The sequence below is a fragment of the Podarcis raffonei genome, chromosome 7, assembly GCF_027172205.1.
Source record: "Podarcis raffonei isolate rPodRaf1 chromosome 7, rPodRaf1.pri, whole genome shotgun sequence".
In the NCBI taxonomy this organism is placed as follows: domain Eukaryota; kingdom Metazoa; phylum Chordata; class Lepidosauria; order Squamata; family Lacertidae; genus Podarcis; species Podarcis raffonei.
In genome coordinates this window covers 2009610-2033112 of record NC_070608.1, presented here as the reverse complement: position 1 = coordinate 2033112, position 23503 = coordinate 2009610, and the positions used below count along the sequence as shown (strand labels likewise).

The 23503-nt window shown below is 48.5% G+C and overlaps 1 protein-coding gene across 3 annotated transcripts; it reads left to right on the top strand.

Annotated features, from left to right (window-relative positions):
- Positions 1-84: 84 nt before the first annotated feature.
- Positions 85-22701, top strand: ADCK5 (aarF domain containing kinase 5). Of its 3 annotated transcripts, none has more exons than XM_053395107.1 (15): positions 86-213; positions 7129-7232; positions 7593-7742; positions 8764-8839; positions 9678-9878; positions 10086-10226; positions 11208-11321; positions 12496-12627; positions 13813-13896; positions 15564-15645; positions 17313-17391; positions 18117-18208; positions 20058-20316; positions 21359-21475; positions 22249-22701. In XM_053395107.1, the coding sequence occupies exons 1-15, from the start codon at positions 196-198 to the stop codon at positions 22361-22363; spliced, it is 1764 nt and encodes a 587-aa protein (XP_053251082.1). In that variant the 5' UTR covers positions 86-195; the 3' UTR covers positions 22364-22701. The 3 variants fall into 3 exon arrangements, with proteins under 3 accessions (XP_053251083.1, XP_053251082.1, XP_053251084.1); XM_053395109.1 differs by lacking the exon at positions 86-213 and adding an exon at positions 3290-3308; XM_053395108.1 differs by lacking the exon at positions 7593-7742 and having other exon boundaries at positions 85-213.
- Positions 22702-23503: the final 802 nt, after the last annotated feature.

Here is a 23503-nt window from a genome sequence, read left to right as displayed (position 1 = left end):
CTCCCGCGAGCCTCCTCCCCATTGGTCGCCGAGGCGCGGCCCCGCCCCCCTCTCCGGCCGCAGCCAATCGGAGCGCGGCTGGGCGGGGGCAGCGCGGCCCGAAGGCTCGGCGGCTTCGGTCGTAGTAGCAGCAGGCGGCGGGCGGCGGCGGCGGAGGTTGGGCGGCCGCGGTGCGGGCAGGAAGGAAGGGGCGCCATGGAGCTGCAGCGGACGGTGAGGAGAACCCTCGACCCCCCTTTCCCCTCAACTCCCCCCTTTCGCGCCCTTTCCCTCAGCAAGGTCGTTACCTCAGCTTTTCCCCGCGGACGTCTCTTAGGAGCATTACGGTAGCAGCTCCCCTTCACCACAGGTCTGTTTCAGGCTGCCCCTTTAGGGCTGAATTACGGTAAATCCCCCCCTCTCGCGTCTCTCTTCGGGGCATTACGGTAGCGCCCCCTTTTTCTGGTGCGCTCATCGCGGGGCATTACGGTAACCCCCCTTTTTTTCCTGCCCCACTGAATTTATCATCTTTATCCACCCCTCTGCTTGCAACTGGGGGCTTTTCTCTCCTTTATGCACCTCCGACCCTCCCCCAGCTGCAAGCATGGCAGGAGTGCCCCTTTGCCATGCACATTACGGTACTTTCTGCCCCCCCCTTCCAGTGTGGGGCTGGGAGTGGGGAGGGGGCAGCCCTGATTCTTTCCTGCAGGGGGGAGACTCTCTCCAGAGCTCATTGGTTTGGGGCTGAGGAGAACAGAGAACAATAGTAAAATAGTAAATACGTAAAAAACAACAACCAGTAAAATAGTAAATAAGTAAAAAAATAACAATAATAAAAAAGGAGTGGGGCTCTTAGGTGCCCCCCTCCCCGATCCTGGTGCTCACTAGATCCCTGTTGAGGCTCAGATCCTGGCTCCCCTTCGTAATATATTTGATGAATTATTGTATTTTAATATTTTGCTGCAAGCTGCCCAGCGTGGCTGGGGAAACCCAGCCAGATGGGTCTGGTGTAAAGAATATTTAATAATATTAATAATAATAAAAATAATAATAGCAGAGCCTCTGCTGGAAGCTGCCCAGAGTGGCTGGGCATTGGCAGAAATGTGGTGGCCCATTCTGTGTGTGGCGCATGAAAACCATGTTTTTTTGCAGCATGTTCCTTTTCCTCCCCAGTATGGAATTTGCTTGCAAATGACTTCGCGGATGTTGTGAAATTACTTTTTCCCAAGCAGGCTCTTCGTTCCACACTGTTCTCCCTCCGTGCTATTTATTGCCGCTCAGATCTTTGCGCCCGTTCAAAGCTTCTTGAGCAACTCATTCCCAAAAACGTGCGCTGCACATCAGCTGTTTTCCCAAAGTGGGTAGTGGCGCCACCTGGGACAGTGGGATTTTCCTTGGGGGGCTCTAAGAGGAGAGGGGGTGGCAGGAGGAGGTGTGTGTGCAAGAAGTGCAAATGACTTTGAAAAGCTGGTATCCCCGAATCAGGTCCATCAATTTTCTTGAATGAAATGGTTTGAACTGGATTTTGAATGAACGTGCAATTATTTCTTCCTGTTTTGAATTCTGCTGTATTTTTCTCTTAGCACCAACCATTCTGAACAATGCTTGTTTGGTTGTAAGTCGCTTTGGGTTGCCCTGGCAAAATAAAGCAACGAACACGTTTAGTAAATGATAATAATTATAGAGTGAGCATCTAATGTTGATTGGATGGATTTCCCCCCTAAACTGATTTTTGAGTTCTGAATTTATTGCTATTCACGTTTTATACTGTATTTTATTCTGTTTTTTGTTGCATCAATGAAGTGTTTTAAATTTGTTGCAAGCCGCCCTGAGCCTGGTTTTCTGAACCCCAAAGGGCGGGTTATAAATAAAAAGTTATTATTATTATAGTGGGGGAGGGCAGTGGGGGTGAGTTAATGGAACCCAAGGGTGGTCTGAAAAAGTTTGGCAACCGCTGCTAGATCCTTTCAGCTGTCTGTCCAGTCCAGAGGGCCGGCCGGCTGTCAGCTGTGCTTTCTCCCAGCCTTGAGATGTTCCCAGCGTGAGGAAGAGTCAAGACCCCTCTTGTCCCTGCGCTGGTTTCCTGCCTGCAAGGACAAACTGGGGGCGTGAGGCTGGAGGCAGAAAGGGCCACCCAGAGAGCTTGCAATCTTGGTCCTGACCTGGTTTTTTCCAGCACATCGGAAAATAAGCGCAGAAGGAAGATTCTCTGGAGACAAATGCCCCCCACCCGGTATCTGTGGAGTGGGGCCTCCAAAGGGCAGGGTTGCCAGGATCTTCCCAGGACGTGGCTGGCATGTGCTGAGGTTGACTCATAGAATTGTAGAGTTGGAAGGGACCCCGTGGGGTCATCTAGTCCAGCCCCGTGGAATGCAGGAATCTTAACTGAGAAATAAGCACACCAAGAACTCAGGCCAATGTCAGTTTCAGTATTGGGAGTGATCCCTACTCACAAGTCAATAGTCAATAGTAACAAAAACTAATCCATTCAAAAGTATGTATTCTGACAACAATTACAAACTCAAGTTGTTGTTTAGTTGTTTAGTCTTGTCTGACTCTTTGTGACCCCCTGGACCAGAGCACGCCAGGCCCTCCTGTCTTCCACTGCCTCCCGCAGTTTGGTCAGACTCATGCTTCGAGAACACTGTCCCACCATCTCGTCCTCTGTCGTCCCCTTCTCCTTGTGCCCTCCATCTTTCCCAACATCAGGGTCTTTTCCAGGGAGTCTTCTCTTCTCATGAGGTGGCCAAAGTCTTGGAGCCTCAGCTTCAGGATCTGTCCTTCCAGTGAGCACTCAGGGCTGATTTCCTTCAGAATGGACAGGTTGGATCTTCTTGCAGTCCATGGGACTCTCAAGAGTCTCCTCCAGCACCAGAATTCAAAAGCATCCATTCTTCGGCGATCAGCCTTCTTTATGGTCCAGCTTTCACTTCCATACATCACTACAGGGAAACCATAGCTTGAACTATACAGACCTTTGTTGGCAAGGTGATGTCTCTGCTTTTTAGAATGCTGTCTTCCTTGTCGTGGCGAAGGGGCTTGAATAACTCAGAGAAGCTATGAGCTCTGCCGTGCAGGGTCACCCAAGATGGACAGGTCATAGTGGAGACTTTTGACCAAACGTGATCCACCTGGAGCAGGAACCGCAAGCCACTCCAGTACGCCTGCCAAGAAAACTCCATGAACAAAGACATCAGGCATATAAAAGTTGACTCATAGAATCACAGAACAGTAGAGCTGGAAGGGACCCCTGTGGGGTCATCTAGTCCAGCCCCGTGGAATGCAGGAATCTTAACTGAGAAATAAGCACACCAAGAACTCAGGCCAATGTAATTTCAGTATTGGGAGTGGTCCCTACTCACAAGTCAATAGTCAATAATAACAAAAACTAATCCATTCAAAAGTATGTATTCTGAATTACAAACTCAAGTAGAGATTACAAACTCTAACTCATAAAGATATTTATAACATAATAATTCGTTACAAAGATTTTCTCTTTTTCACTCGACAATAAATGTTGATCCTTATTCCAGGTGTGGTCTGTCCAAGGCAGAAGAGAGTGGGACTATGACTTCCCTTGATCTGGACACTAGACTTCTGTTGAGGCAGCCTAGAACTGCATTCGCTTTTTTCCCTGCAGCCTCCTTGAGTCATAGAATTGGACAGAGTCTTCTGGGTGATCCAATTCATGCTGTAACCCACCCTGTGATCCTTGGATGAAGGGCGGCCTAAAAATGTAGTAAATAAAATAAATAAATTAATAGTTGGGCACAATAATACAAAGTCTTCCAAATCAGGTCATTTCACGTTTTACTTATTTCATGAAATTTATATACTGCTTGATTGTAAGAACAAAACAAAACCACAAAGTGGTTTGCTATGAAAAGATAAAACAGTAAAATTATTGCTAAGAAAAATTAACAAGCATAATTTAAAACTGTCAGGAAGTTAAAATAACAGTAGACTAAGAAAAGGTAGAAACTCTCACCAATTTTCTAAGCATCTGTCTAGGCATTTCTAAACAAGAATGTTTTTGGCTGGTGCCAAAATGAGTACAATGAAGAGCACCAGGCTGGTATCAAGTGGCAAGGAGTTCCAAAGTGTGTCTTACCAGTACAGTATTAAGAAACGGCATTTTATAAAAACTGTAAAAATTCCGCTGCAAATCCTCAGGACTCTTCCTTGCAGGGCTGTTTGTGACAGAATAGGAAGGTGGGCAGAACAGGCTCTGAGGTGGGCTTCACTTTGCCCCCCCAGCCCATTTGGGGGGCTTAGAGAGAGCCCTTCCCTTCAGGGCTGTTTGGCTACTGGTGCTGTGGGCTGCCCTCACAGCATCCTCCATAGCTATGGTTTCTGCCTGTGCCTTGACTTTGCAGCTTTTAAGAACGGTGATTGTAAGTGTTTGTGCTTGATCCAACTTCTTTCCTCCTCCTGCCCATTCCTTTTTTCCTTTTGTGTCGTGTCTTTTTTATTTATTATTAAAGATGGTGAACCTGTGGGCCAGGATTGTCTCAGAGCTCATTTTTGTAAGCCACCCCGAGAACCTTTCTGATGACGAAAAGCACATCAATGCCGCAAATAAAATAGCCGATTGCTGATGTGAGGAGGCCCAGGTGCCCAGAATGGCCTGGGGTGGTGGTTCAGGGACCTGGTGCGAGCTTGGAAGGCGCCACTCAAGCCCCAGCTCTTCCGAATACTCCTTTGGTTCCTTTAGGCAAGCTTCTCTTCCCTCTGCCTCAGTCTTCCCAATCTGCGAAATGGGAGCAATCCCGTTTGCCTCTCTTTCCAGGGTGCTACAAGGATTGCCGGACCCAACCTTTGAACACCTTTTGCACATCAGCGTGCAGGTTGCCAGTCCGTGTATCGCAGAGGGACCTTTGCTCTGTGTATTTGCTGCTTATCAGCTTTCTGAAGGCGCTTCGCAGATGGTTTGAGATCTGACGGGAGAGGAAGGCGGCAGCCTGCAAGCTAGCCTGGCCCTCTCCTTGGCCTGGTCTGTTGTCCTGCAGATGTTCTCTCTGATATAAAGCCCACTGACCTTGGTAGCTGCCTCCATCCCGGGGAATGAGAACAGGAGGCCAAGGTCTTTCCCATCCACTCTCTTGTCTCCATGTCCCCCTGTGCCAGCAAGTTCCTTTCTTTAAAAAAATAATATTTTTTTTAGTTTTCAAAAGTTCACACACATCACCATCGCCAGTGTTTAATTTATCCATTGACTTCCCATCGCTCCATGATATTTATCCATCGACGCTGCATATTTTAACTTACAATACTCCACAGATACATCCTAAATTATTAGCCTTCATGTCATTCTACTGTTGCTGCTCTTTCAAATCCTGCTCGTGTTTTCATGCAACGATAATAGTTCTTTAGATATTGAACACGAACATGAAATTTATTACGGTCAGAGACCAGCTTGAGAAACGCAAATGGAACTGCAATCCCCATAGCAAAACAAACATTTAAAAGAATATACAACAATGGATTTATTTTAGTTATTTATTTTTCAAAATTTTTTTTATTGGTTTTCACATTTATCACATAAAAAAGAAAAAAGAAAAACATTACAATACACAAAAACAAAAAAGGATTTTTACTTCCAAATCCTAATTTCATTACATTGATAACTGAATCCCCTCTGACTGAATTTCGTTATGTGACCTGTTTAGCAGTTCTCCAAATTCATATTTCTAATAATATTCTTTCATTTACTAACTTCTTCTCCTTTATTAATATTCTAATCCTTAACATTTATTAACAACATATTCTACCCCCAAGCCTAATTATTACTTCCAAGAAATTTCTCTTTATCTTATGTTACAATATTTAGCCAAATATTCTTTAAAATTCTTCCAATCCTCTTGTGCCTCCTCTTTTTTCTGGTCGCGGATTCCTCCAGTCAGGTTGGCCTACAACAACAATGGATTTTAAGTTTAAAAGTGTGATAGGCATATAAACACATAAAAACCTATTTAGCTATTCTACAAAGGTTCCCGGTCCTCAAAAAACGCTTTGCCATTTCGACCTCTGATTTTTGCTGTTAGCTTTGCCAGTTCTGCTTAGTCCATCCTTTCCATGGGCTGTTCTTCCTTCGTGGAAACCTCCTCTTTCCATTTTTGAGCGTGCAAGATTCTTGCTGCTGTCATTGCATGCATAAAAAAAATTAACCAACATGCCCACAAGTTTCTATCCAAGAGCACAGGCTGTTCTTTCGGCTTCGGAGAGCTGGGTTTGACGTTGCTTGCACCCACATTTGCCCCAAAACCTTTGCTGCCCTCACAGCCTAGGACCCTCGTACCTACAGGACCGCCTCTCCCGGTCTGCCCCGCGGAGAACCTTAAGGTCCATAAATAGCAACACCCTAGAGGTCCCGGGCCCTAAGGAAATCAGATTAGCCAGAGCCCAGGGCCTTTTCAACACTGGCCCCGGCCTGATGGAACGCTCTGTCTCATGAAACCAGGGCCCTGAAGATCTGATCTCTTTCCGCAGGGCCTGTAAGACAGAGTTGTTCCGCCTGGCCTTTGGCTTGGAATCAACTTGATCCCCTCCCCCTCTTTCCTTTCTCCTTCTGTGATGGAACTCCGATTTGGGGACTTCCCTGGTTTTTTTCTGGCCCACGTAGGTCCAGTCTGGATAGTTGGCCTTGGTGAAGACTTGACGTTTTCATCCCCCAAAAGTTTTTGATTTGAGTTTCCATTGAAATGAGGCTGTATTTTAATGTTTTAATATTTTAATGTCGTACTGTATTTTTCGCTCTATAAGATGCATCTTTTCCCTCCTAAAAAGTAAGGGGCAATGTGTGTGTGTGTCTTATGGAGCGAATGCAGGCTGCGCAGCTATCCCAGAAGCCAGAGCCTGGGATGCACCCCTTTTTTCTTGCATCCCCCCTCTAAAAACTAGGTGTGTCTTATGGTCAGGTGCGTCTTGTGGAGCAAAAAATACGGTATTTTAATCTTGTTTTAAAGTTGTATTTCAGTCAGTTTGCTTTTATATCGGGTGTTAGCTGCCCCGAGGCCGGTCTTGGCTGGGGAGGGCGGGGTATAAATAAAATTTATTATTATTATTATTATTATTATTATTAGGGTGGGCCTTCCGTCCCTGGGGCTCTCAGCCATGCAAAAACCCCCTCTCTCTCCTCCGATTCCTCAGGTCCAGATCTGTCGCTTTCACCTGCTGCTCTTACGGCGCAAGAAGACCCCTTGGCTGATCTCTGCCCCCCAGTGCAGGCAGCGCTCCGATTCCCAGCCGTTCAGGTATACCTGGGATTTAAGCGGGGGGGGGGCAACCTTGACCATCCTGGCATCCTTCGGATGTTTAGGAATCCAGATGTTGGTAGTCCCAAACACCCGAAGGCCACCAGGTTGGCCAAAGCCATCGCAGATTGGTCCAGCTGACCGGGACCCCAAGGGACATCTAGTCCAACCCCCTGCCATGCAGTTTCCCCCAGCGGGTTGGGCTAGATGATCGCTGGGGGTCCCTTCCAACTCTGCAGTGCTGTTTAACGTGTTTTGCTTTTCAATGGATGGGGAAGGGGAGGTTTCCATGCGGAATGAGGGCCAGGTGTTTGAGGGGTGGTGCTGTGGGTCTCTGCTCACGCCTCTGCCCCACTGCAGCTCTCGTCGACAGAGGGGGCTGCTGAAGAAGGCGTTCCTGGGGCTGTCCGTGGGCTTCCCCCTCGCAGCTGGGATCCGCTACTGGATGGCCGAGACGCCGGAACGGCGAAGGATGAGGCTGCTGGTCGAGGGACTGGGGCGCTTTACCAGGTGGCTGACGACACGCTCTTTCCCTTCCCCTTTCCCAGGGAGGGAGGGATTTTAATTTATTGATTGATTGCATTTACATCCTGCCTTCTTTGCTCCAAAGGAGCTCAAGGTGGCTGTCCCTCGTTCTCCCCTTCCCCTTTTAGCCTCACAACAACCTTGCAGGAGAGGGACACTTGGCTGAGAGTGAGGGGTCCTGAGTTATTTTTTTCAGTTGATGCTGAAGTCCACATATATTTACAGTGGTACCTCTGGTTGCGAACGGGATCCGTTCCGGAAGCCCGTTCACAATATTAAAAGAGCGCAACCCACAGTGGCACGTCTGCGCACACGAGGGTTATGATCCACCGCTTCCACGCATGCATGTGATGTCATTTTGTGCTTCCGCACATGTGCGAGCGGCGAAACCTGGAAGTAACCCTTTCCGGTACTTCCGGGTCGCCGCAGGACGTAACCTGAAAGAACGTAACACGAAGCAAACATATGATGAGGTATGACTATACCAAAAGAGAAAGTCACGAGTCCTGAATTTTCCCCCTATTTGGGGGCAATTGCGGTTCCGGCAGCCGTTAGCATCCATGTCAATAGTTTATGAGAGCTGAACCCTTTCAGCTGATTATCCCATAGATTCAGTGAACAGAGCTGCGGCGAAGTTGCAGTGAGTTGTTTGAGTTTTTCGGACGTTTCTTGACAATCCGTTGCCCAGAATTTGAATCCCTGTGGGCAGTCCCACCATAGCTGAGAAAAGTGCCTATTTTTCCACAACCCTTTCAACAGTTCTGTGGGCAAGTTGCCGTGTTGTCCCGTTCCATCCTTATAGGATTTTCATAGAACACACTCTCACGTAAACCAAGACTGACCCAATATGATTCAGATGACCATAGCCCATCCCATGTAGAATCCTGAATTTGCATGGACAGGTCTTTCTCCCGCTCAAGTTTAAGGCCTAACAGCAGACCAGAAGAAATACCCACTAATTCTGTCGGGTGCAGAACGGTAACTTTCCTTTTCCTCTCTCGCAAAGGTCCTTGCAGTTGGGAATCCAGATCTCCCTGGATTACTGGTGGACACACCACATCTCGTTGCGGGGCCTGGACGAGGTACAGTTCCCTGCTGTTTCTCTCTGAAGCTCTGAGCTGTTCAAAGGAACCCAGCCAGCTCTCGACTAGGGCCAGGGCCTTTTCAGTACTGGCCCCTACTTGGTGGAACGCTCTGTCACAAGAGACCAGGGCCCTGCAGAACTTGACATCTTTCTGCAGGGCCTGCAAGTCAGAGCCGTTCTGCCTGGTCTTTGGTTTGGACTCAGTCTCTCTCCCTATAAGGTCTTGATTTATTGGCTACTTTAAAATGAGGCTACATTTTAAATTGTATTTTAACTTGTATTTTAAATTGGGTGTCCCCCCCATTATGTTTTTCTTGTAATTTTACTGGTGTTAGCCGCCCTGAGCTCTGGCCGGGAAGGGCGGAGTATAATAAAATAAATTATTATTATTATTTATTATTGTTGTTGTCAAGCAGCCTTGAGAGGCCCAGAAGGGTCGGGTCTCAGTGGGGCAGCGGGAGCTGAATTGATCACCCCAAGGGTTTCCTTGCTGGATGCTTAATGCAGGGGAACGGGGTAGCAAAGGGAGTCCTAGAATTACAGAACTGTAGAGTCAGAAGGAACCCAGAGGTCATCCAGTCCAACCCCCTGCCATGCAGGAAGATGCAGCTGTCCCACACGGGGATCGAACCTGCAACCTTGGCGTTATCAAAACTCTGACCAACCGAGCTATATCTAATGGTTTGAATGCCCCCTTTGGGCCCAAAAGGATCCCCAGGTGGCTTCCAAGACATTGGGAGTCCACCTGCCGTGTCCAGAGGGCTTCAGGCGTACCCCTTGCCCTACCCTCGGGGCCGCCAGTTTCTGACCGCTTTCCCCCTCTTCCCTGTCGTCAGAACAGCCCAGGGTACAAAGCCGTCCTCTCGGAATGCCACCAGCGGGCGGCTGACAGCATCGTCCGCGGCGCCATCCGGAACGGGGGCCTCTACATCAAGCTGGGCCAGGGCCTGTGCGCCTTCAACCACCTCCTGCCCCCGGAGTACATCAGCACCCTGCGCACGTTGGAGGACCGCGCCCTCACCCGCGGCTACAAGGAGGTAGAGCAAGTTTGCTGCCATTCCTCCCACCGCGGGCTCGGCCGGGTGGGAGCTGGCGTCCAGCCGCTTCAATCAGTTGCTTTGCTTTTTTACAACCGGTCGGCAAACGACTCTTGCGAAATAAATAAGTAGAATGAGCAAGCTCTCTGGCGGCCAAGGCTGGCCAAAGCCGGCTTAAGCGTCTTCCCCACGTGTCGTTGTCTGCAGGTGGACGAGCTCTTCCTGGAGGATTTCAAAGCCAAGGCGGACCAGCTGTTCCTCGAATTTGACTACCAGCCGATCGCTGCTGCCAGCTTGGCCCAGGTGCACCGAGCAAAGCTCCACGACGGCACCCCGGTGGCCGTGAAGGTCCGTGGCTGTGCTGCACCCCTCCCTCCCCTCCCCCCCATTACAGTGGTCCCTTGGTTCTCAAACTTAATCCGTTCCGGAAGTCCGTTCCAAAACCAAAGTGTTCCAAACCCAAGGCGCACTTTCCCATAGAAGGTAATGCAAAACGAATTAATCCGTTCCAGACTTTTAAAAACAATCCCGAAAACAGCAATTTAACATTAATTTTAGTATCTAATGAGACCATTGATCCATAAAATGAAAGCAATAATCAATGTACAGTGGTACCTCGTGTTAATTCGTTCCGGAGGTCCGTTCTTAACCTGAAACTGTTCTAAACCTGAAGCAGCACTTTAGCTACTGGGGCCTCCCACTGCTGCCGTGTGATTTCTGTTCTCACCCTGAAGCGAAGTTCTTAACCTGAGATACTATTTCTGGGTTAGCGGCGTCTGTAACCTGAAGCGTCTGTAACCCAAGGTACCACTGTACTGTACTATAAAATAAACAAGCTAGTATTGTAGATGATAAAAGTTAAAATTATTTTTTTCTTACCTGCACTGATGATAGTCATTGTTTGGAAGGGGGGCTTTTATCCATTTCCACAGTCATGCAATCGTTCAATCAGTAGCTGAACTGGGCTCCACACAGTCACAAAAACAAATTAACCGAAAAAGCCCCAAAAACAAAAACGCAAAATAAATAGCAAAAACAAAAGTGCCAAACTTAATCTGTTCTGGAAGTCCGTTTGGCTTCTGAAATGTCCGAAAACCAAGGCACAGCTTCTGATTGGTGCAGGCGCCCTGGAAACGATAGCCAACAGCTGCATCAAACATTCAGCTTCTGAAAAATGTTCAAAAACCGGAACTCTTCCGGGTTTTCGGTGTTTGAGAACCAAGGCATTTGAGAACCAAGGTACCACCGTGCTCTCGGAAGGCCTTGTGGGGCAGCTGTGGGGTTCTGCCGCCCCGGATTCCCAGTCTCTCCCTTTCCGCCCCTTTGTAGGTCCAGTACATTGACTTGCGGGACCGGTTTGACGGAGACATTCGCACGCTGGAGTTCCTACTGCAGATCGTGGCGCTGATGCACCCTAGCTTTGGGTTCAGCTGGGTCTTGAAGGTCGCCGTGCTGGGCTCTTAGCTGGGGGGTGGGTGGGTGGTTCCCCTACTGTTTCCCCCACTGATCACCACGGGGGGGGGCGAATTGGAAGAGGTGGCGGGTAGAAGGAATATTCCCTGGAGCAGCAGGGCTTCTGAAGGCTGGTTGCTGGAAGCCACAGGATTGGGAGAGGGCTCTTGCACCCAAATCCTGCTTGCAAGCTTCCCCCTGGGGCATCTGGTTGGCCACTGTGAGGACAGGATGCCGGTCTAGATGGGGCCTGATCCAGCAGGGTTCTTCTTAGGGAGGTCTCTTGGGATAGCAGAGCCTCCATGCCCAGGGACACTCTACCTCTGAATTCCGGATAACAGGGAACAACAATAGGAAATAGTGTTGTTCTCAGGTTGTGCTTGAGGATTTCCCACAGGCATCTAGTCAGCCCCTGTGAGGACAAGATGCCTGAGTAGATGGGGCCCCCATTGGCCTGATCCAGCCAGCTCCTCCTATTTTTTTAAGTAGTCACGGCCTCCAACTTGGATGGCTTTAGCATTATTATTTATTGAGTTTATATATCACCCAATCAACATTTGATGATCTTCTTCTACCTGTCCACAATAGAAAGTGTCCTTTCATACGCATCACGGTGTGGTACGCTGGATTGACATCATCTGATAGGAAGTGCCTACAGAGGGTGGTGAATACAGCACAATATATTATGGGCTGTCCCGTGAATCCGCTGGATGAAATAGCGGAAGGACGTTGCCTCAGGAGGGAAATTCTCAGGGGTGATTCACACCCTGGCCGGCACTTTCTTGATCTCCTGCCCTCGGGCGGAAGATATAGAAGCAGGATTAGTCGCGCCAACAGGGTAAAAAACAGCTTCTATCTGTGGGCTGTTAGGCTGCTGAATGAAAAGAGAACAACAAGGCAATTGACTTTTGGTTTTGGTGTGTGTGTGTCAGTAAACGAGGGGAATTAAGACTAAGAGAGCTGAGTGGGGGGTGTTTGTGTGATCTCACTGTACACAAGTTGTACAAATGACAATAAAGTATTTCAAACTATACCCGGAGGTCTCAGAGTGGCTCACAGAAAAGATCGCAGCATATATAATCAGAATAAAAACAACAACCCAATAACACGCCCCTCCCCTAACGCTTCCTGGTCCCCCTTCAAAGCTCCCCTTCTCGCCCCCCAGGACCTGAAGGACACGCTGGCCCAGGAGCTGGACTTTGAGAATGAGGCACGCAATTCGGAGCGCTGCGCCCAGGAGCTGAAGCACTTTGACTTTGTGGTGGTTCCTCGGGTGTACTGGGAGAGAAGCAGCAAGGTGCGTCTCTGCGCATGGCGGCAGGATGTGGCGGCGTCTCTGTGTGTTTGTGTATAAAAGAGCCATTGATGGCTGGAGGTGGGGAAGCAGGGAAAGGAATGAGATTGGGGAAGGAACTTGGCCACTTCCAGCCCAAGGGAGGGAAATAATTTTGGGGAGGACTGTATTCTTACTCCCCCCCCCCATGCCAGCTGAAAGAGTATATCCGCCAACCCCAACCAGCTTGGGGAAGCCTGCCCTCTGTGCACACAACCCTCCCCCCCAGCTGAGACAAGTACATTTCCTGCATTAGTGTGTGTGTGTGTGTGTGTGTGTGTGTGTGTGTGTGTGTGTTGAAAATACCAGCTTCTGGTCATTGCTGCGTTACATCTTCTCGGGGTTCCAGGTAGTGTCCCCACAAACACCTGAGCGGGACTGACCAATATTTGCGTGTGATTCCTGCATTGCAGGGGGTTGAGCTATCACCCTTCCAATTCTCTGATTGGCAACCCAGTTAGATGGGCGGCATATAAATGATATTATTATTATTAGTTATTTTCTGCGGAAATAAATTTTATTTATTTATTTATTTATTTATTTATTTATTTATTCTGTATCTATGCTGCTTTTCACTTGCACAAGTTGCAAAGTGGCTTACGTGCAATAAATAATAACACTGTAAGCCATCACAATTACACCACAAATCATATTTATGGGAAGTGGGGCGAAGCAGGTGGGAAAAGCCCTTGCTTGAGGGTCGCCAGTGAGTCTCGTTCCCCTAATGGCTTTGGGCCTAAAACCCAGATACGTTTAAAGAAGATTGGACAACGTTTATTGACTATGTGGGAAATAATTGTGTACAGCTGAGAACGCTGACAGCATTAAGATAAATTCAACAGGGCAAATAAGTTTTGATGGATGCAATAATGCAATACTGAATGGTATAGTTTTTGTAGAATATGCAGGGATTTATGATATGTAAAATGAACTGCGGATGGAGAAGAAGGGAAGTCATTGATAACTTAAGGGTGTAAAATTAGTATTTAAAATTGTGAAACAGAAAATTTAATAATAATAATAATAATATCAGATCTCCCTCTCGGGGCCTCAGCAGTCCATGGCTCAGGTTGGATAGCAAAACGGGACTTAGCGTGCAGCTCTTTGGCTACATTTGACGTCCTCTTTCCTTTCTCTCTCTGCCCCAAGAGGGTCCTGACAGCTGATTTCTACGACGGCTGCAAAGTCAACGACATGGAGGGCATCAAGAGGCGAGGCCTGCATGCCAAGGACGTAAGTGGGTGGAGGGGCAGCGTCAGGGGGGCAGGACGGAGGGAAAGGGCGGGCAACAGCAGAGGCTCCGTCCCACGCTGGCTTGAACAGCTTGCCTCCTTCACGCTCCACCCCAGAGGCAGCAGCATCTTTGCTTCACGGCCTCGGAGGGAGTGGTGGGGTGCATTTGTATGTATTTCATGCGGAAATCGGAAGCAGCCTTCCTGCTGGCTCAGGCTGGACATCCATTTAGGCCAGTGTGGGCTCCTCTGATGGGTAGAAGCCATGGCGGATCTTGCAATCTTCAGGGCAGATAAGAGAAATCCCTTCATCACCCTTTCCTCTGCACGCAGAAGTTCCAGGTCCAAACTATATGGTACGCTCCTCCAAATCCTAGAATTCTGAGCTGTTGTCCCCTCTTGATGGGCAGCTGCAGCCCTCTGGGTCTTCCCCAACACTGGCTCCTTTCAACTGAAGGCGGCCGGGATTCCACCTTGGAACATCTGCATGCGGACTAATGGGCCCCATCCCTGAGCGATGATTCCTCCCCACCCGTTTAAATCTCCCTGGCATTCAAATCTGTGTTTCCCAGACTTTTGAGGACCGCCCCCCCTCCTTGGTTCCATAACTCATCCTCTTTGTTGCCCACGCTCTTGGAAGCATTGTTCGGAATTAGCAGACCCAGCAAGGTAGATGAAAGCACAATAAGGTTCAGAACAGCGAATTGCACATTCAAAATGTTGCATTCCGAAGGCGAAGGAAAGGATTGGACCCTGATTAAAACAAAAAAACACGAGGCTTGACCAGCAAGACTCTGGGAGGAAGTGCCAGCAATAATCTGTCACACCCTGGCCCAGTTCCCTTTTATTAACAAAAGATCTTTTAGCACAGCGCTTGTAAGAACCAATCAGATTTCCTCTGAGCATTTCAAAAAATCTAGCACGTGGGTACAAAGTTAGATCAGAGAAATCCTTTTAACTACAAAGACTACTTTGAGCATGCATACATGTTTTAGAGCAAAGAAAGCAGGAATCAAGGAGGAATGCTTTTAGCAAAACCCCGGAGGTCATAAACAGGCAGGAAAGGAAGGAAGGATGGCAAGGAAAGAGTATTTACCATCTCCTTGTGAACTCTCTTCCTGGCCCTTAAAATCTACCTAAAGATTAACAAACTACATCAAAGTTACCTACTATCTTTATGACCCAGGATGCCTGGTGAAGCAACTGGCCTGTGTTTCAGAATGCTTATGCGTGCCTGTCAGGCAAAGAAAATGGGCAGAGATGCAGAGGCTTGTGGGATTTGATCAGAAATTATTGTCAATGATTCAAACCCCGTCAACACAATGCTTTCATTGCTGACACAGTGGCTTGCTTCATTTTTCAGAATTCCTCATAGCAATCCCACCTGACCCCCACACAAAAGCCAGTTAAAACCATTTAGTTTAGTTAATTCAACAGAATTGATGAACTTGATGCAGCAACACTAGCTCTCCAAAGTCCGAAAGGCTTTTGCGCCTTCATTGCCCCCCTTGCCTCTTAGCACCCCCCACCAGGTAATTCCCCCCCCCCAGGTAAGTTGAGGTGGGAGGTGCCTCTTAATATTGGGGGTGGGGGTGGAGAAGGGGTTGCCTGTGCTCACGCAGAGGCCTGGGCTTCCCCATCATCCTGCCCTCCTGTGTTGTCTTGCAGGCTGCACAAAAGTTGGTCCAGGCGTTTGCAGAGCAGATCTTCCTCACCGGATTCATCCATGCCGATCCCCACCCAGGAAACGGTACAGAGGGCTGCAGCCAGGGAGGAGGGCAGGCTTAGTTGGGGCATGTGGGCTGAATTGGGGAGCTAATGTTAAATAAGTTGGAGTTCTTGTTATTTAATATACCAAGAAAAAAGCACACCAAGAACTCTGGCCAATATAAATTTCAAAAGTGGGGGTGGTCCCTACTCGCAAATCAATAGTCAATTGTAACAAAAAATAATCCATTCAAAAGTATGTATTCTGACAAGGATTACAAACTCAAATAAAGATTACAAACTCGGGGATTACAAACTCAAGCTCATAAGGATATGTATAACAATAATTCATTACAGAATTAGAGATAAGAGTTTATGAGTAGAGATAAGTTCATGTTAGCCCGTAGTCAGATTTGACGTGAAGGTCTTAGTTTCAATCATTGAGCAGAAGTCAGAAGTCAATTATGGATCAGAAACCAGGACAGGGCCCTGTTTCGATGTATTCACCTTCATCAGCTGGAAGTATCAAACATTACATGAAAATACCTTTAAATTCTAAATTATCATAAATTATAAAACAGTCATAAATTACAAAACAGTATTATACAACATTTGCTTCCTTGCCTAATTTTTAAGGTGTCGTGTAAGTTTCAAGAATTCATATAAATATATCCTGTTATTTTCTACATTTCTCAGAGATAACAACTGAAAATAATGAATATTAATAATAATATGTGTTGAATCAAATTAAAAACTCTAAGGCAGCATATAATCATATGATTCCACACCTAAGTGGGTAGATCAACGTGTATCTTGAGCTTTTCTGTGCGTTTTCAATTTGGAAGTGAGCCTTTTATATGCGCTTAAAGGGGTAGATGAGAACCCCTAGATCTTCTTAAAGGCATAGAGTTTTAAAGTTCAGAGGACAGCTGCAGTTTAATTTAAAGGTCTTAAAGAAATGATGTATAATCCTGATAGCTATTCAGACCCATAGGGGTCATGGTCTTAAGTAAATGGACATACCGGGCTTCCTGTTGCTCTACTCTTGATGTCTCCGACTGCTTGTAGTGGCTGTCGGGCCAAAGGATGAGATGAGATACATGGACACCGAGGGTGGGGTCAGGGTGGGATGGGGGTGCTGGTGTGGGCTGCTAGAAGAAGCTGAGGGGGCATTGGGGCGGCGGGGGGAGGAAAGTCTGGTGCTCTGACATTGTCAAAGAAGCTTGTGCAGGCTTACCTGGGGCTGGTGGGAAAGAACTGAAACTGGGAGGCTAGCCAGACCTAGTTGCTGGGGCCCTTTCTGTGCCCCCTCCCTTGTTTCCTGGAGAACACAGTCCATAACCTTCTTTCCCTCCCCCTCCCCTTTTTATGAAGATTCCCCGCTCTGGGATCCCACAGCTAATTCTCCCCTGGTCTCCTCGCTGGCCCAAATGGGACTAATTTAGCCAGCTAGCCCTGGGGATCATCTAATGTTTATTGGATGGCTTTCCCCCCAAAATTGATTTTTGAATTCTGAATTTATTGTTATTCACGTTTTATACTGTATTTTGTGCTGTTTTTTGTTGCATCGATTAATTTGTTGTTAGCTGCCCTGAGCCCGGTTTTCTGAACCGGGAAGGGCGGAGTATAAATAAAAAAAAATTTATTTATTTATAACTGAGGTGAGACGCATCTTCACCACCTGCCTCCCTCCTTCCCCTCGTCTCTCAGTGCTGGTACAGAAGGGACCTGACGGAAAGGTGCAACTCATCCTCCTTGATCACGGCTTGTACGAGATCCTTCACGAGAAGTAAGTCAGCACGAGGCCCTGAGTAATTTCAGGGCGGGTGGGGGGGGTATCGGGCTGGTGCAGTAGCATCCTACTTGGATGTGGTGTTTTTCGCCTCCCCCCCCCCCTTTTGGGGAGCTAAATATGTTTTTATTCCATTTTACAACGTATATAAAAACAGAGAGAGCGGTTTATAACAGCAGGTGGGAGTTAGGTTCTAGTGTTTTGTCAAAACCTCAAATTGTGCGTGATTTTCTCCGTTATCGCTATATCCCAGAGTGAGCGGTGTCAACGTCCAGTATAAAGACTAGGACTAGCTGCCTGAGACACAGTTTCTACCCAAATGCGATTTTGGTTTTAAACGCATTGAAAGGAGCCTGTATAGGAGTATATTGTATTTAAAAATGGGGTATCAGAGTTTTTAGGGGGCTAACCAGGCTGGGATAGCTGGGATAGCAGGCTTGTTGGATTTTGAATGTCTTATGTACATTTTTCAATTTCGTTGTTCTGTATGGGACAATGACAATAAAGATGTATTGTATCATATAGGATTTTGGCTTGTTTTGCATTGACCGTTTGAGCTGCCGAGCTCATAGACGAGACCAGTTCCTCTGACGATATAGCTCCATTGGTAGCAGGTGTCCCATCTTGAGCCAGTGTTAGTCTGTTTCCCCAAAAGGCCTTCCTGGTGTTGGCTCCCTGGCAAGCAAACTCTCGTGATTTTTCTCTCTCTCCGTCTCTTCCAGCGAACGGGAAGCGCTGTGCAAGCTGTGGCACGCGATCATCTTGCACGATGATGCCGGCATGCAGATGTACTCGAAGCAGCTGGGTGTGACAGGTGAGGGGGCAGCTGGGAGCCGCTTGGGGGGGCAGCCTTAAGGGTCTCCCAGTCAGCAGGTAGAATCCTTCCCCTTTTACACACATGCACACACGCTGGCTTAGGGTCATGGTCCCCATGGATTTTATGTTTCTTTGAAGTTGGAGGTGCTGATTATTATTTTTTACAGTGGTACCTTGGTTTAAGAACAGCCCTGTTTACGAACTATTTGGTTTACGAACTCCGCAAAACCGGAAGTAGTGTCCCGATTTGCGAACTTTACCTTGGTCTATGAACGGAATCCAAAACGGTGGAAGGGCACCGGCAGAGGGAGGCCTCATTAGGGAAAGTGCACCTCAGTTTAGGAACAGCTTTGGTTTAAGAATGGACTTCCGGAATGGATTTGTAAACCGAGGTACCACTGTATTATTTTATTCTTTATACCCCACCCATCTGGCTGCGTTTCTCCAGCCACTCTGGGCGGCTAACAGCATATATAAAACATAGTAAAATATCACACATTAAAACTTCCTAATACAGGGCTGCCTTCAGATGTCTTCTAAAAGTTTGGTAGTTATTTTTCTCTTTGACATCTAGTGGGAGGGCGTTCCACAGGGTGGTGCCACCACCGAGAAGGCCCTCTGACTGGTTCCCTGTAGCTTTGCTTCTCGCAATGAGGGAACCGCCAGAAGGCCCTCGGAGCTGGACCTCAGTGTCTGGGCAGAACGATGGGGGTGGAGACGCTCCTTCAGGTATACTGGGATGAGGCCGTTTAGGGCTTTCAAGGTCAGCACCAACACTTTGAATTGTGCTCGGAAACGTACTGGGAGCCAGTGTGGGTGTTTCAAGACTGGTGTTATGTGGTCTCGGTGGTCGCTCCCCGTCACCAGTCTAGCTGCCGCATTCTGGATTAGTTGCAGTTTCCAGGTCACCTTCAAAGGTAGACCCACGTAGAGCGCATTGCAGTAGTCCAAGTGGGAGATAACCAGAGCATGCACCACTCTGGCGAGACAGTCTGCGGGCAGGGAGGGTCTCATCCTGCGTACCAGATGGAGCTGGTTGACACCTGCTCTGCACGCAGCTCCCATGGAGGGTAAGGAGAACAGGTTCTTTGTGCATTTCCTGCCCGTTCCTAGCTAATTTGGAAATGAGAAAGCGGATGTGGGTTTTCCTCCCTCCCTCATAACAGAACCCCAAAGGGGGTTAACCAGCAAATCTGAACATTGGAAGAATGTGGTCCTTCACCCAGCACAGGGTTGCGCCATGGAGTTTGCTCCTAGAAGAATACACCTTTTTGTGTATACAGTGGACACTCGGGTTGCGAACGTGATCCATGCGGGATGCACGTTTTCAACCCGCAGCATTCACAACCTGTGTCTGCGCACGCGCAGATTGCATTTCGGCGCTTCTGTGCATGCGCAAAGTGTGATATTGCACTTCTGCGCATGTGCGACTGCCGAAACCCAGAAATAACCCTTTCCGGTACTTCCGGGTTTCGGCGGTCCGCAACCCGAAAAAACACAACCTGAAGCGGCTGTAACCCGAAGTATGACTGTACTTGGAACGGAACCCCTGAATAAAATGTGAATAATTGTTTTGGAGAGGCCAGCTTTAGGCTCGCTTCTCTCCTTAACTTTATTATGATCCCCGGGATGCAGATGGGCTGGCTTTCCTGAAGCCGCCGCTGGCCTCCATTCCTGGCAGAGGCGAGATCTGACTTGAGCCACTTCCCGCTTTCCAGGGGGTTAGACCAGATGTCCCTTGGGAGTCCCTTTCTGCCTCTACGGTTTCTCCTGCCTTTGCACTGTTGCCCTGTGCTCATTGTGGGCGTTGCCCTTGGCGCCTAAGCTCCTCCTCTCCTCTCCCCCAGCCCAGGATTACTTCCTGTTCTGCGAGATGCTGCTGCAGCGGCCAATCAACATGGCTCAGCTGGTGCTGTCCAACGTGCTGACTCGCGAGGAGACGGCCTACATGCAGGACATGGCCAAGAACCGCTTTGACCGCATCATGCAGGTGCTGAAGGACCTGCCGCGCTCCATGCTGCTCGTCTTCCGCAACATCAACACCGTCCGGGGCATCAACGTGGCCTTGGGGACCCCTGTGGACCGATACTACATCATGGCCCGCAGGTGAGGGGAGCCAGTGGCTGGAAACCACTAGGAGAGAATCCTCTTGTGCTCTGATCCTGCTTGGTTTCCCAGAATGGGCATCTAGTTCAGCCGCTGTGAGAGCAGGGGGCTGGACTAGATTGGCCCCCCTTGGCCTGATCCAGCAGCCACCTCTTATGCCTTTAATATTAATAATAAAATTTTATTTATATCCCGCTCTTGAGAGACACGGTCTTCATGCAGGTCACGTGCTCCCACTCCTCCAGGTCGATCCTGCAGATTGAAAAAGGGCAGGAGAGGATGGAGGGGGAGCCAGGCCAAGCTGCCTTCTGGGTGCCCCAATAATAATAATAATTTTTTATTTATATCCCACCCTCCCCAGCTGAAGCCGGGCTCAGAGCGGCTAACAGCAATAAAAGTAACACAACATTCTAAAATCAGTTCAAAATGAAATGGCAACCACTGGGCCAGAGTTCTATGAGGATTACAGAAGGAGGGGGTCAGACTGTGCCTTGGCCAAAGGCCTGGTGGAACAGCTCCGTCTTGCAGGCCCTGCAGAAAGATGTCAAGTCCCGCAGGGCCCTGGTCTCTTGGGACAGAGCGTTCCACCGGATCGGGGCCACGGCCAAAAAAGCCCTGGCTCTGGTTGAGGCCAGCCTAACCTCTCTGGGACCTCCAAGATGTTTTTGTTTGAAGACCGTAAGGTCCTCCGTGGGACATACCAGGAGAGGCGGTCCCGTAGGTACGAGGGTCCTAGGCCGTATAGGGCTTTAAAGGATAAAACCAGCACCTTGAACCTGATCCTGTACTCCACCAGGAGCCAGTGCAGCTGGTATAGCACCGGGTGAATGTGCTCTCGCAGCGAGGAACCCCGTAAGGAGCCTCGCCGCGGCCTTCTACACCCGCTGGAGTTTCTGGGTCAGTCTCAAGGGCAGCCCCACGTAGAGCGAGTTACAATAATTTATGCCCTGAGTGATTCTTGCTCCCTGCAAACCCCCCCCCCCCCCAAAACACGACCAGGAACCAGGATTCAGACTCAGGTGTCTGTCTGGCTCTTTTAAAGTGCGGTGAGATGCTGGAGTCACATGATTAGCCAAAGATCTGGAGGGATCAACAACATCTTCTTCGTTCGCTGGATCCGTGCGGCCTGGAACACCTTCGTGTTTGAGTTTTCGCTCAGGTAAGGGGTGTGTGTGTGTTTGTGTGCCCCAAAATATTGGGCTGAGAGCCCTGGCAAATGACACCTACCTCCAGTCAATTTAAATAACCCTGTCCCTTATGCAAACTGTTGCTCTCTAGCTATTGGACCGAGGCTTACAGCCAGCCCTGCTGTGCTGGCCGGAGATTATGGGAGTCACAGTCGAGCATCATCTGCTTTCATGACGGCTGCTGAATTTCAAAACTCCATAGAAAAAAAGACACTCACAGAACCGAGAAATTGCACAAATGAAATACCGTGAAAATCCCTGAAACAAGAAGTAATCGATTAGAAATATTATCTTATGAAAATAAACTAAACAATAAAAATCAAAAAGTTTAAGGAAAAAATTAGAAAAACCTAAAATTGAACAAAGTCTTAACGGGATGCCGGCTACAAACATCGTTTCACTGAACTATTCAGTTTCCTCAGAATAGTCCTCAATCCTTTATTACTGCTCATTGCTTCATTGGGATTATAATACTTCAGAATTTTTGGGAGTTCTACCCCCTTTTTTTGAATTTTGGTCATTTAAGGTTTATGATTTTTCTATTTCCTTCTGAGGAAACGGAATAGTTCAGTGAAACGAGGTTTGTGTTTTATTTTCATAAGATAATATTTCTAGCCGAATACTTCTCGTTTCAGGGATTTTCACGGTATTTCATTTGTTTTGTGGTATTTCAAACCTCTGGCTCAGTTCCTGGCTGACATCTTTTCGTCTCTCTTTCCACCACCACCCTAAAAAACCAAACCAGGTTCCAGGTCACCGCCATAAAGCTCACTACCTCTGTCCTGCGCTTCCTGGCTTTTGCTGGTTTCCTGAAGGACAGCAAGAAGCCGGGGGAGATCTACGAGTTCCTGAAGGCATAGAGCGGCTGCTGCTACGACCTTCTGCCGCAGGCTGGATCGCAGCCTCCAGGCCAGAGGATGGCTGAAGGCCTGTCCAGTTTGCTCCAACACCAGGTGCTTTTCATGCCTGCAGAAGAGGACAAGGTGCTCTCCCACTTTCCTATTAAAAAAATTACCGGTGAGAAATGCAGGGCCTGATCCAGACCCTCTGCAGTCATCTGTTAGGCAGAACCAGCGCAAGGGTGTGCTGCAGCCTTCCTGCGCCTCAGATTCTGCTAGCAGCAGGGCTGAACGGGAGCCACGTTCCCAACTCCTTGCAGCAAACAGCTTGTGATAATAAATGCCCCGTTTTTAACCTCTGTTGGTATCTTCTGTTGGATCAAAGTCTGGTGGGGAAGCTTCCCCACACGTAGGGAAATTTAATAGAATGGAGTGGGGGAGAGAGAGAGACCAGGGAGGGAGGCCTGTTTTGGCCAATTTGCTCCACAGGCGAGGTGGGTGCGGTGAGTTCATCTGATGACAAAGCAAATTGGGTTTCTCTGGATGTGAAGAGGTTGGGTGCAGCTTGGCTCCCAACAGTCTTGTAGGAAGAACTTTCTGATGGTGAGAGCTGTTCAGCAGAGGAGCAGGCTGCTGCAGAAGGTGGATTCTCCTTCGCTGGAGGTTTCTCACACAGGTTGGATGGCTGCCTGCCAAGGGTGCTTTAGATGTGACCCCTGCATTGCTGTTCTACGATTCTGTGAACACTGTGGGAAAGGCAATCCTGGGACAGGTTTCTGGTGGAGTGGTTAAGAGCGGTGGACTCGTAATCTGGGGAACCGGGTTTGCTTCCCCACTCCTCCACCTGCAGCTGCTGGGTGACCTTGGGCCAGTCACACTTCTCTGAAGTCTCTCAGCCCCACTCACCTCACAGAGTGTTTGTTATGGGGGAGGAAGGGAAAGGAGAATGTGAGCCGCTTTGAGACTCCTTCGGGTAGTGATAAAGCGGGATATCAAATCCAAACTCTTCTTCTTCTCTTGCCCCCCCCCAACCTGTGGACACAGAGAAACCACTAAACGCTGGCAGCCGGTCTCAAACATATGAAGCCGTGTCAGCCACCGGCTTCCTCAACAGCAGCAATGAGTTGCAGCCAGCCTCTCTGTACTACACCACCCATGCAT

What these genes read in the sequence shown, in the direction of transcription:
- ADCK5 (XM_053395107.1), top strand. An exon ending in CGATCCCCACCCAGGAAACG is followed by an intron (nt 15,646 to 17,312) that starts GTACAGAGGGCT and finishes CTCGTCTCTCAG; the next exon opens with TGCTGGTACAGAAGGGACCT. An exon ending in GTGTTTGAGTTTTCGCTCAG is followed by an intron (nt 21,476 to 22,248) that starts GTAAGGGGTGTG and finishes AAACCAAACCAG; the next exon opens with GTTCCAGGTCACCGCCATAA.